The sequence below is a fragment of the Bos grunniens genome, chromosome 18 (genome assembly GCF_055505025.1).
Source record: "Bos grunniens cultivar Pamir isolate PY7600 chromosome 18, Bosgru_T2T1.0, whole genome shotgun sequence".
In the NCBI taxonomy this organism is placed as follows: domain Eukaryota; kingdom Metazoa; phylum Chordata; class Mammalia; order Artiodactyla; family Bovidae; genus Bos; species Bos grunniens.
Genome location: NC_141182.1, coordinates 40,571,885 through 40,585,293, shown reverse-complemented (window position 1 = coordinate 40,585,293; position 13,409 = coordinate 40,571,885). Strand labels below are relative to the sequence as shown.

General features: G+C 44.2%; 1 protein-coding gene across 3 annotated transcripts; it reads right to left on the bottom strand.

The window, feature by feature from the left end:
- Positions 1–315: 315 nt before the first annotated feature.
- On the bottom strand, positions 316–12,387 carry CCNE1 (cyclin E1). Of its 3 annotated transcripts, none has more exons than XM_086351698.1 (12): positions 12,028–12,387; positions 11,512–11,560; positions 11,318–11,405; positions 11,011–11,079; positions 7,122–7,273; positions 6,867–7,002; positions 3,681–3,827; positions 3,037–3,132; positions 2,478–2,612; positions 2,257–2,368; positions 2,006–2,163; positions 316–1,701 (listed from the first exon to the last, which is right to left on the bottom strand). In XM_086351698.1, the coding sequence occupies exons 2-12, from the start codon at positions 11,529–11,531 to the stop codon at positions 1,579–1,581; spliced, it is 1,236 nt and encodes a 411-aa protein (XP_086207824.1). In that variant the 5' UTR covers positions 11,532–11,560; positions 12,028–12,387; the 3' UTR covers positions 316–1,578. The 3 variants fall into 3 exon arrangements, with proteins under 3 accessions (XP_086207824.1, XP_086207825.1, XP_086207826.1); XM_086351699.1 differs by having other exon boundaries at positions 2,478–2,552; positions 12,028–12,370; XM_086351700.1 differs by lacking the exon at positions 11,011–11,079 and having other exon boundaries at positions 12,028–12,335.
- Positions 12,388–13,409: the final 1,022 nt, after the last annotated feature.

Genomic DNA, 13,409 nt, shown 5'->3' with positions numbered 1-13,409 from the left:
TTTTGCACAGAAAATGTCATATGTAAATTAACCCCTTTTAGGAATTTTCGAGTCACAAATGATCACCATTAAAAAGTCACTAAAGGCAAGAGTATGTCTGAGATGAATAATTAACTAAGAGTATCATTTGCTAAATGCCATTACACGTATATTTATAATGCATTTATTAAGAAAACTGCATTAAAATGACAGAACTATGACATCACAATGTGAAAAAGTAGGACCTCTCTCAAATTTCATATAAATGTGGTAGATTAAAAGTGGCTGTTTTTCTTTCTACTTCAGATAGATTTTTGCAAAATAACAAATACCAAGTTGAAATAAATGATATTTATTTGCTCATTCACCCTCCCTTAATGAACTCATACATAGACCAAAACACTGTGAGAAAATGAAACATAAGACTTGACAAGGCCACCACTTTGAGAACGTCCCACAAAATGTGATGTGAACTGTGCACATCGGGCCTTCAAGTGGACAGTGACCTCTTCTGTTAGCAAGGCACTTGGTGAATCCATCAGTGATCAGGGAACAGACTTTTCGAGTTACATGTAATTTTACTTTGCATTTTCTTCTTCAAAGTAGTTTAGGCTGCTACATTAACAAGTCCTCCAAGTAGATTCTTTAGGTTAAGCTTTGGATAAGGACACAGAGTACTAAATAACACTAATCACAGATACTTTATGACCGTAGTCCTGTGCTCGGGAAGAAATCACACATAAGGATCCTCTTGGATGCAGACGTGACTTCACTACTGTCACCATAGCCAGCCAGTGAGCCCACCTAGAGTCACCACTGCACAGGGCACTGTTGGAAGATGCCAATCAGAGCCTCATTCTAGCTCAGGGGCCCTTGGGAGGCCTGTGAGGCTGGCACCTGAAGCTCACTTCAAAAGTTTTCTTTTAATATATTTGTTTGAAAGGCTTGAGTTTTGAGAAGCATGAAGTTAATTAACAAAGAGAACTTGATACAGCCACATTCAAAGTTGACTCCTAACTTAAATTATCAGACATAGTTCATAAAACCAGCTGTCTCAAAGACAGTGTTTTATCTTTATTAAAAAATGGATAAACATAGCAGCACTTGCAAAAAACAATAGTTCATAAAAGGCATTGTACACTGTCAACTGATAGTATGGAAAGGGGAGGCCCCCAGCACAGCTGGTGGTGGGCTGTATATCACAACACTCACAACCACCTGTCCACTTAATACGACTCAGCCCAGAACAGCCATGGGGAGACCAACAGCAACATGGCACTCCTCAACTTCAAGCCTTTGTTATTTGTGTGAATAGTCAATCAAGTCAAGTATCACCCTCCTTAGCAGCATCTGGAGCACTCACTGGTGTTCTGGAGGTGGCTGGTGTACTTGACCCACTTATTAAAAAAATCTAAGCATTCAATAAAAAACCACTTCTCCCTGTCCAATGCCATCCACAGAAACCTTCTGTCATGGAAGAGAGATGCTCTTCCATTTAAATATCTGTAAAAGCTAATGCACGTCTCTGCTGCAGTCGACAGGAGAGAACCTGGAGCAGGCACTTCTGCACAGCTGTCTTTGGTGAGGATGCTGGAGTGGTCATGCTGATCCCTGCCCGCTGCTCTGCTTCTTACTGCTCTGTGGAGGGGTGAGGACTCCAGTGGGGAGAGGAGAAATCCTGTTTTCTTCAGATAATATGGCTTTCTTTGCTTGGGCTTTGTCCTGTTGATAAGAATAAAAGCAAGAAATAGAAATGTTACAATGGAAGAATATATCCTCTGGGCTTCACTTACTTTGTGCTTTTTCCTATGTAGGTGAGTGAAGGAAAAAAAATAGCAAAGAACAATCTAAAAGCCTGGGGTCTATATGATACTTAAGAGATAGGATCTGTTGATCCCATTTTTTCTTTTCCAAGGAATTAAAAAGAACTGGAGTCTTTTTAGGATTATCTGGAGCCTGTATGAAGCAAAGTGAAGAGGCTGCCCAGGCAGTTTTAAGACTTTGGGAAACAAGAAACAGTACTGACCAGCAAATCCAAGCTGTTTATATGGGTCTGGATGTTGTGTGCATCTTCAGCAGGAACTCCCCTGAAGTGCTTAAGTTTTGAACTTCCTGTCTCCCTTATAACTATGGCAAATGGAACCATCCACTTGACACACTTCTCTATATCACACCACTGATACCCTGCAATGAAAATACATGTTACGCTTGATTTGAGACGAACAACTGGTTTGTAAGTTTCATATATCTTGTTAATGGACTGGAAAGCCAACATACCTGAAACCTTTTGCATCAGTTCAGATGAAGAGAAATGATACAAGGCGGAAGCAGCAAGTACACCATAAGAAAATTCTAAGCACCCGACATCCAGGACACAGAGATCTAAAAGCTATGGGGAAGAACAGAGCACTAAGGGACATGCCAACACACACCCCTTCTAGAGTTACTCAGTCTAGTGGTGGGTTAGGGTGCCCCACAGAGGTAGTAGAGCCACTTACCTCTGCAATCTGTATGAAGATTTGCTGAGGATACTGAGGCAGGAGCACTTCATAAACATCATTTAGATATGCAACCTGCATGTATACATTCAACCAGGACACAATGGTCAGGGGACTTAAATGCCACTTAAGGGCCTATGGGAAAACAGAAAACAGACCACTGGTTGAAAAAAGAAAAAGACATTTCTCTTCCATTTGGTCCTCTATAGTGTTAGCTGCTCAGTCGTGTCTGACTCTTTGTGTCCCCACAGACTGTACACCACCAGGATCCTCTGTCCATGGATTCTTCAGCCAAGAATACTGGAGTAGGTTGTGATTCCCTTCTCCAGGGGAACTTCCAGACCCAGGGATTGAACCCTGGTCTCCTGCATTACAGACAGATTCTTTACTATCTGAGCTACCAGGGAAGCCCCTCTAAAGGAGTTTCAAAATGCAGCCATTTCTCCTGCCACAATGTGTCCAGCTAGAGAACACCTAGCCAGATGCACTCATGCCAAATGTAGAAAAGATATTATGTATGTATTTTTGAAAAGGACTGAAAAATTAACTTGTAACATACCTTCATAATGATTAATTCCATGGTGAGAATTTCATCTCCTGAACAAGCCCCATCTGTAACATAAGCAAACTGGTGCAACTTTGGAGGATAGATTTCCTAAAAGGAAATAAAAGAAGATACTACTAGCAAAATGCCTATCTCTTATAGTTTAAACTTATATATTGTACCTCTCAAATTATTTTTTAGTATGCTAACATAAAAAGAAAGAGAGGGTACATTGATGGGATAAATATAAGACCTACTCTAGTGGTTCAAAATGCATTAATTGTGAAAGAAATGAAACATTCCCCCTCAACAATCAATCAACCTTTTACTTACTGAAGAGTTTTGAAAATTTCACCTTTTCAATACCTTTAGTAATGTGTTTGAAAGTTAGGCCCATCTACCCTTCTAATCACACCAAAATTTCTATCCTCTTAGGGAGAAGTTCAATTTTTTTGATTAAAGGAATTAAATTAACCTAAGCATTTTAAATACTCATACTTTTCTTGGTTAATTTCTAGCCTTTTTTTATGTGTGGCTAAATTTTAGAAGGCTTCAAATTAGAAAAATACAAATACAGACAAATAGTTGATCCCTTCCCCTAATTCCAGTGGATCTCAAGAAGAGCATGTACTACATAAAAAAATTTGAAAATTATTTACCTCAAGTTTGGCAGCAATAAATAAAGATGAAATCCCAATAAGTTGTAAAAGTGTTTTTACAACATTTTGTTGTGTTGCCATATACCGATCAAAGAAATCCTGTGCCAAGTAAAATGTCTCTCTGTGAAGTTTATAGACTTCACATACCTGAAAAAATAGTAAGTTTTAGAATAGTTACTTGAGGAAAACAAGAAAGACAAACAAACTTGCCATGATTTTGGTGAAGATAAAACCAAAGAGACAGAAGCTGGCTTTTCGTAGAGGATGGTTACCTTGCTTATCCCTAAGCACACGCACAATGAAAAACTGGAACTCAGGATAAGGATGAAGCATTCTGTGATCGAATGTAAGAGCGAAAGCTCACAGGCTGCAGCAAGAAGTACATTCACAGTACAGTAAAAGCAGCGTTTCAAGGAAAAACACAATTTTCTCAAAGAAATATGTGCCCTTTTGTAAGTTTCATTATGATGTGAGGAAAGAACTACAATATTTCTTCACAATGAACATCATCAGTATGAAAGTTTGAAAGCTGGAACATAGGTTTATTTAAAGACCACAACACTAAAACACTGTTAATCTAATCACAAGAGGCAAAAGCTTTATTAAAAAGCATTAAATGAAAGACTCAGAGACCTAGGTTCTATCCTAGGCTCCCCTTTAGAAAAACCAATTATAAAATTGAGACATTATAAATTAGTCCTGCTTTGTTAACCTCACAGGACTGCTGTGAGATATGGAAAAATAGTACACATGATGGAGTTGAAAAGGACCAAAGAAATATTAGACCTCAATTCATTACTATCATCAAATGTTTGATTATGCATTTAAAACTGCTATTCCTAAACAGTATATCCCAAATAAGTACACTTCACAGGGTTATAAGTAGGAAAGGCACCAGTGGAAACAACAAACAGAACATTACTAGAAAACTCCATCAATCACCAAAGAGTTTCTAAGTCCATGTGGAACCATGTTTAGAGTCAGTCTTTATTAAGTAACATAACTACAATCGGATTAGAAGTGAAACCAGAGCTTCTGTTCTCTACAGAACAAACTTTCAGACCTATTTTACCCAGCTCACCATCAGGCACACTGTGAAGCACTTCTTTTTTTGCTACATACTTCTTGGCTGGGCTGGGGGCTGGGAAATTTAACATCACTGCAGATAAGACTGCCTGTGAACTGCGGACTCATGTTTTGTCCCACTTTAGACATAAAAGTTATCATTCTTTTCTATCCTTTCAATAGTATTACATGACTTTTTTGATTGACTTCCAGGGGAAATCATTTCTTTAGAAAGTATCAATGGCATCAATTGCACCATATATAACAGATCCACTAAGTCACAACATCTTTTGAGTTGAAGCCTAAGAGATTAAAGCATACTATATCTAATGCTTCAAGGAATTATAAAAAGTTCCAAAAGGCCCAGGAGGGCTATGTGCCATGGTGGGTCTACGGACAACTGTAAGGCCTATAGTTTTAAGCAGGCCTGCCAAAGAATTTGTACATTTGTACATTTTCTATGTTGACATTTTCAGGGACCAATAAAGAAAAGGAAATTAAGAATGATAAAAAGATGTTTTTATGTAAATCTTACATGGCCTACTACATAAGCTATTGTTTGGTCACTAAGTCTGACTCCTTTGCGACCCCAAAAAGGAGATCTGTAGGCCGCCAGGCTCCTCTATACATGGGATTTCCCACTCAAGTATACTGGAGTGGGCTGCCATTTTCTTCTCCAGGGGATCTTCCCTACCAAGAGGCCTCCCAGGTGGCTCAGTGGTAAAGAATCTGCCTGCCAGTGCAGGAGACTTGGGTTCAATCCCTGGATCAGGAAGATCCCCTGGAGGAAGAAATGGCAACTCATTCCAGTATTCTTGCCTGGAATCTCATGGACAGTGGAGCTTGGCAGACTACAGTCAAGGGGGTCGCAAAGAGTTGGATATGACTTAGCATGCATGCACACACATGTAAGCTGTACTTCATATGCACTATTTCTAATCCACACAAACTATGTAAGGAAAATACTAATAGAAAACATTACAATGAGAAAATCAAGTTAAATGACTTGCCTGACTGAGGCACAAAGATGTTAAGTGGCAGATTTGACTCTAGGACAAGCACAACTAGGGTACACATACCCTGTCAACACACACTTTCTGAAGGTACATGGCACTGTTTTCAGGGAATACGTAGCCACACAGCTTCCATGTATACTTTCATAAAATGGATCTGCTTAAGATACCCTTCCACTCACAGAAGAAAGCTCATTTTGCACCCACCCAAGGTTTACAGAGGTGTCTAGGTATGTTTGTTAGTCACTCAGTCGTATCTGACTCTGCAACCCCAGGGACTGTAGTCCGCTAGGCTCCTTTGTCCATGGGATTCTCTAGGCAAGAACACTTGAGTGGATTCCCATTCCCTTTCCCAGGGGATCTTCCTGACCCAAGGATCAAACCTGGATCTCCTGCATTGCAGAAGGATTCTCTACCATCTGAGCCACAAGGGAAGCGGTATCCAAGAAATGTCCTTTAATCAAACCACTATTGAGACACCCACACTTCCTCCCAGAAAGAGGTGCACTGCCTATACAACATAACTTCTTATATTTAACAATTATTTACTATAACTTATAATCTTGTTATTTGATCAGTTTTTGTATGATAATGTGAAGTATGAAAGTGTGATCAATAGAAGATTTGAACAATATATTTTGTTAGGATAAACTTCTGTGGGGAAAGAGAAATGGGTCCCAAGGAGTTAAAATGAAACAATACAAAATTTCTGACTGTTAAAGATAAATTTGTTCATATATTTTTAAACATTTGGTAGTACGCTATCAAATAGCTGTTACACATTCTATTGTGTACACTTAAAAAGCAATTTAATTAACAAAGATCAAATACCAATATTTATAATTAATTGGAAAATACAACCTTTGCAACTATTTAAATTTTGAGAAAAAAATTCAGACGCCAACTTAAAAACATCTAAGGGATAAACAGACTTCAGAAATTCTTTTAAGGAAGTACATAAGCAAAAAAGTTAAACCACTGTAGTATATATACCACAGTTCAGAGACACAGAATGTGTCAATGGAATCAAACACATGAAGAGATTACAACATCACAAAAGAATCTAGAAACGGTCAGTGCTTCTAGTTAACCAGAAGGCTCAACCTACCTCCATTAACCAATCCAGAAGAATTGCTCGCATTTTAGGCTGCAGAAGAGGGTGCCGTTGCATAAGGTGCTTGTCCCTCAAGTATGTCTTTTCCTTGTTTAACATGATTTTCCATACTTCCTCTCTATTTGCCCAGCTACAAAACAACAAAACCAAGCAAAACACAAAAGTCAGGCATCAGTATGCATCCAACTAGCGAAGTGGAAGTGCACACAGGGAGTAAGAGACCCAGGAGGCACTCGGTGGTCAGCTTACTTCAGTACAGGCAGTGGCGACGCTCTGGATGACGACGGCGTGCTCCTCTGAGGCTTGTATGCAGCGTGTGGGTACAGAAGTTCATCTTCTTCTTTGTCAGGTGTGGGAATCAGGGAGCAGGGGTTTTCACAGGCTCTATTACTGTCCCAAGGCTGTAAAATAAAGACATGTTAAAAAAGTTTGATGTAAACCAGCTGTTTTTACATTCATTGATTTGTAAAACAGCCAGTAAAACAAAAAAATGTCTTTACACACCTAGAGCAATCTCTAGGCCTAAATCAATATTCCGGCCTAAATTAAGATGGAGATAGCATGGAAGACACAGTAATGACTCCAAGCTCTCACGTTCTCAGGAGTCTATGCAGTAAGTACCTAAGAAAACTAGTCAGTAGCATTTATTCTCCATATCATCATCCTCATATGAGGTACGTGAGGGCACAGGAAGGGTAAGACAAAATGCAAACAGTTCTTACATTACCGAAAAAGAAAATCTACTTGCAGTTCAGTTAGATACTAAGCATGGCTCCAAAAGGGTATTGTGAGATTTGGTCACAATTCAAAGACCTGGGTTTTTTAACAAGTACAACTAACCTAATAAAATGTCTTAAAAGTGAAAGACAGAATTTCCAATAAAAGTATTTACATAAGCACTCCACAACCACAAGTATAAAACTGACTGCCATCTACATTTAGTCTCCTCATTTAATAAAAACCCACCAAATGTGACATCTTCCTTTGGTTCCAGGTCAAGCCAAATATATTACATAATGAGGACCTTTCATTTTCCTTAATTCAAATGGAAAAAAAAAGGAGTATCTGCCTACTTAAAACCACATCAAGCAAGAGTCACAGGATTTACTAAAAGTCTATAGAGATAAAGCCTAGATATTCCTGAAGACCTTTGAAACCCACCCCCAAAGGCTTATATAGTAATAAATGCTAAACCATCATTAAAAACCCAAACAATACTTCTTTTAAAAAGTCCAGATATTTAATTCAATTTTTAATATTTGGAAAATGTCATTTTGCCATTTAAAGTTTTTTCTTTTTAAAGCTACTTTTTATCATCTTACTCTAAACAACTATGATTGTTTTTTAAAATTATAATGAATTTATTGAAGATATGGCATGTTAACAATCCTGCCAGCATGGACGCTCTGTTAAAGCTCTGAGACTCTTGGCAATTTTTTTTTAAAGCAGAGAGATCGTTAATGTTGACTGGAATAGAGACAACCGAGAAGACTGTAAATGAACATGGAAACATGGGCTCTCCAAGTGCTGCTTGGAAGATATGGGACAGGGTGGCTATCACAGCACACTGGCCACTTTCAGAGGAAGCCAGAGCACTTTCAAGGTACTGAGAAGAGCAAAGTAGGATAAAGCTCTCCTCCATCCAATGTGCACAGAATTGAGCATGCAAATTAACCATGACAGATCTTGCCAACAGCTGCTGGAGAAGGGCAACATCCTCTTCCAGTTCTAGAATCATGTGCTGGTATCATTTCCTTGACTCAAAAGGATCATGTTACAACAGCTTTACGTTGTATTCACTCAACAATGAATTCTAGTTTTGAAAGCAGAAGCTGGGTGTCACCCTCTACAGCCAGATGGCTGAAATAGTTGAGAGAAGACTTTTGGAGATAAAATGGTAACAGTTCCCAACCTGCAGCACACAGACAAATCAGGTGAACCACGAGCCCACAAATGGGCCCCAGAGTTGGCCTCTGACCAGTGTCGGAAGCAGAATAATGAAGTCTATATTCTTTAACTTGAATGTATACCATGTCTCAAAGAGAGCGAGATCAATCTGACTTTAGGAAGGAAGGGGATAATAGCAAGAGACCAATTTTGATTATTTCTAACCACCTCTGACTCTTTGTGCCTCTTTTAATGAAGAATGAAACTACCTTATGGAAAATTATGTTCTGAGAAGTAACTAATAGAAATTCCAGGACTCCATTTCAATAAACAAGTTGGTTCTCATGCAAAAAATTGAACAAAATGGATACGTTAAATAGACTTTAGACAAAAGAGCATTATTTTCATTGGGAAAAACCTAAGGTAAGAATCAAAGGTTCCATGTGGTCTTGATGTAGCAGTATCACAGAGTTCAGCATGATGGCTACAAGTAGCTCAGGGCTATTGAACAGGGCTGAACCATGATAACTCCACAGAAAAATTCTGTGTAATTAACTGGCAAAAAGGTTGTTACCCCACAATTCCAGCTTCATGAATCTACAGAGAAATAACATATGACACTGACTGCTTCATAAATGATGGGTAATTTTCAAGCTATCTACTTTAGACAATGTGTAGAAACCTGTTGTCATTAATCTCTGAACCATGAAAATGCCTTCTAGTGGGAAATAATATGGCTATTCACATATCACATCTATCAGCTCTCTGCAGTCCAGGGACAGGGCCAAAGCCCTGTCTTAGGCACCCTAGGCTCCACTCCAGTTATCTCTGGAACTGAAACTACTCTAAAACCCCAAGAAGTCAACAGGGACAGCTTTGCCTCAGCCTCAGTTAAAAATTCCAATTCAAAACATAGCTAGGAAGACAACCAATCTTGAATTTCACAAAGTTGAGATTCATTTTAGTACAGACCCACAAAAATTAACTTGCTTGGTTTGAAGTCTTTACAGGGAGAAAAAAAGAAAACAAAAAAAAAAGGAAAGAACTTGAAATGCACTGTCTTATTTCTTTTCCTAAAACAAAGTATCTCTTCTTCTAATACAGCAAGTAGATCATCAAGCTGTTGTTCAATATTAAGTGGAGTCTCCCCAGAAATGCTAATTACTAGGGTCTTGTGTGCAGTAACAACAGCTTTACCGTGTGTCCCACGGCTTTGAAGACCTTCACTCTTCCAGGCGCAGCTGCTATGGCTGTTGCTCACTGTCCTACAAGGTGATGTGCTGCCACTGCTAACCTCACCAGAACCACTTTCCTTGGCTCAAATACTATTCCTGCTCAGTTTTTATCTGTTATAGCGTCAGAAAGCCTAATCAGTTAGTTTGGAGATCGACTGCTTCCCCTACTGGGGTCATAACTACAGTCTCCAGCCATTTCTGGAGGCAGAGAGATAATGCAAGCTTTTTTGGCTAGGGACTTCTGATATTATGATGCTACCATGAACATGCAAGAAATATGGCGGGAACTCCATGAAGGAGGGGCAAGAGAAATGGACTGACTAGTCAATTTTAAAAATGTGTTGAGATGCACATATCATTACACAGAATGTCTTACTAATACTCTGGTGGAGGTCAGATCAAGCTCCAGGCAGCAGTTATCACTGTAAGTAATTGCTGAAGAGGCTAGAAGAACCATCAAAAAGGGGGAAAAAGTTTGAAACATGACCTAAAGGGAGTGGGAGCAGGGAAGGGAAGTCCTTAAGCACCATGAGGAAATAAACACAAGTGTGGATGGGGGAGAAGTTGCTTATGAGCACACACAAACCTCCATCATCACAGTTACCCAAAGAGCTCTGTGTCAGGAGCCCTCCCTCAGTTCACTAGCCTACAGCCTAGGCTATAGAACAGACTCCGCCCCTGGCTTGCACAGGACTCTGGGTTACTTTCCTCCTCTAACTGAATCTCAGTTTCCTCAAGGGCAAAAGGAGAGGACTGAGTTATGTGAGGTTCATTCTGGTTCTTCCAGACATCAGCGCATATTTGTAATCTCAGGGATGTCAGTCAGGAACACAGTCCTTCCTGGAATCCCAAGACTGGCAGAGGTCAGTGCCCACTGACAGGCACAGTGCTCGGTTATATGAACTGTGGCCACAGTGAGAGAAAAAGCCTTCAGCAGGAGGCAAGCAAGTATGAGACTCAATTTGACCCCAAACAAGCGGAGCCTCAACTTCGACCCAATCAGAAAATGTACCTACCTGACTGCCACACTGGCTTCTCACAGTCCTGTCAATTTTGGCAATTTCTTCATCTGGATCCTGCAAAAACTAACATAAAACAACCCCCATACCCCAAGGAAACACACCAAACAGCCCAAAGACAAAAACACAGACACAGAGAAGAAAAAGAAAGCTAGTAAGGTTATGATCACCATTTCTGCCAAACGCTCCCCCCACTACCCTTGATCCCTTATCAACAAATACATGGGCAGAACCCATTCTGGTACCCAGGTAAGATTGGGGGGGGGGGGTGGTATCCTCCCCCACCTGTCTCCTTTGTACTCACAACGGCTACATTTGCCTTTCTTTTCCTGGAGCGAACAGAGACATCGGTGCCACTTTCCTCTTTCATGGTATCCGGTTCCTTCGCATCCCTGTAAAACCAGGATGGCACAGAGGTAAGAGTCTACCCAAATCTCGGCCCACCCCTCCCCCACCACCGCACACCTTCCCCTTTCCCGCAGCGGCCAGGCCACTCACCTCTCCTTCTCCCTCGGCATGGCGCTGGGCGCAGGATCAGACCTCAGGCCTGGGGGCACGAAACGGCAGTGGGGTGAGGACGGCAGCAGAGGGGTCCAGGGCCCGCCGGCCTGTCCCGAGCACCCCTCCCCCTCCCGCGCGGGCGGCGGCGGCGGGAGCCTCCCGGGCCGGTCGGGAAAATGGCCGATGGGCCCGGGGTGGCCTGTCACCCGCGGCGCCACCAGCGGCCCGCGACGCCGGGTCGGAACCCAGGGTGCGGGGGGGCGCTCAACGCCCCCTGAAACTCTCTCCGGCCCACTGCCTCCCTCGGGACCCCCAGCTGCCTCAGTCTTCCCCTCAACACCTCCCCGGAGCCCGCTTCTGAGCCGCCCTACCGGGGCACCCCGCGCTGACGACTCCGGGGACCCGGCGACCCGGCCTCGCCCCACCCCCACCCGGGCCCGGCCCGACCCGACCCGGGCGCTCCAGGAGTTCTCGCCCGCCGCGCAGTCCGGCAGCCCGAGGCAGGGTCCTCACCCGAAGCCGTCTCCGCGGCAGGCAGGCAGGCGGCACGAGCCGAGGCCGGAGGCAGGAGGCAGACGCGAGCGGGAAGCCGGGAGGCGGGAGACGGCGGCGGGCCGAGCGCGCGGCGGTGGCGGGATCCGCGCCTGCCCCCTACACCGCGCTGGCGGCCGAGCCGGCTGCTCCTGCGCCCGGCTAAGAGCGGGACATTTAAAAATCCCAGCGCGCGGAACCGGCCCCCGGACCGCCCTCGCGCCCTCCCGCCACCCTCCGCTCCGCCCCGGCCGGCTCGGAGCCCCTCAGCTACAGCCAGAGGGCTCGGCCCCGCCCAGCCACCGCCCTCAGGACCGCCCTGCGCGCCGCAGGCCCGCCCAGGCGCTCAGGCTCGCCCGGGGCGGGGCCAGCGCGGGGCGGAGCTAAATGACAGGGCCTGCGCGCCGGAGGGGAGGGGCCCTGGGGCCGTGCGCCCCAGCTGCGGAGCCCGCGCGGGGCGGGACGCGGGGGCCGGCTGGCGCGCGCGGTGGGGCGGGGCTGCGCAGGCCGGGTCGCGGGGGAGGTCTGGCGCGAGAGCGGCGGAGGGGCGGGTCGCGGGGCTCTGGGGGCGGAGCCGAGCGGCGCTGGAGCGGCAAAAAGCCGCGTGGCCGGCGCTGGTGGAATGTAAACACGGCGGGCGGCGAGGCTTCGGTCCCCGACTGAGGGGTCGGGCCACTAGACCTGAAGTCCGTAGGCCTGCAGCGCCCGCGCACTGTCTCTCCTTGCACGTCCTCCCCGCCCCTGAGACGCAGGTTTCCGGGCCCTGAGTCAGGGTGGGATGTGCCCAAGGTCACAGCGCATGGTCACAGAGCCTAGAACCAGGGCCTCAGGCCGCCAGACCGGGGGCCGCCTGTGGAACAGCTGTTACTCCTGGACGTGCGTCCATCCATCTGTCCATGCGTGCGTGTGTTCATTCAGCTAATAGTCTAGCACCTTACCTTCCATGTGTGCCTTTCGCCACAGACTTTCTCCTGAGGATCGGAAGACCTTTTTGATGCTGGGATTCCATGCGGCCCTCTTTACCTTAAGCATTTACTTAAGCAGGCAGTAAAATCAAATCCACACTCCATGCCACTCCACGTGGACCTACCCTCAACCCCTCTCAGACCTTTCCTTCAACTGCCTCCCATCAGAGCTCCTCTGGCCATCCTCTGTCCTTTCTCATCTCGGGACCTTGGAATTTGTTGTCCCTAGCTCCGGCTCCTTGCAGCTACATCTTTTCTGAGAATTTCCAGGTCTTCCCCAGGAGTTCCTCTCCACCACATTGCCCTGCTGTGGCTCCTTCACAGCACTTGCTGCCATATGTCTCTTGTCCGTGTTTGGTACTCTTCTCCCTGCCTTGTCTGTCTTGTTCACTGCTGTAT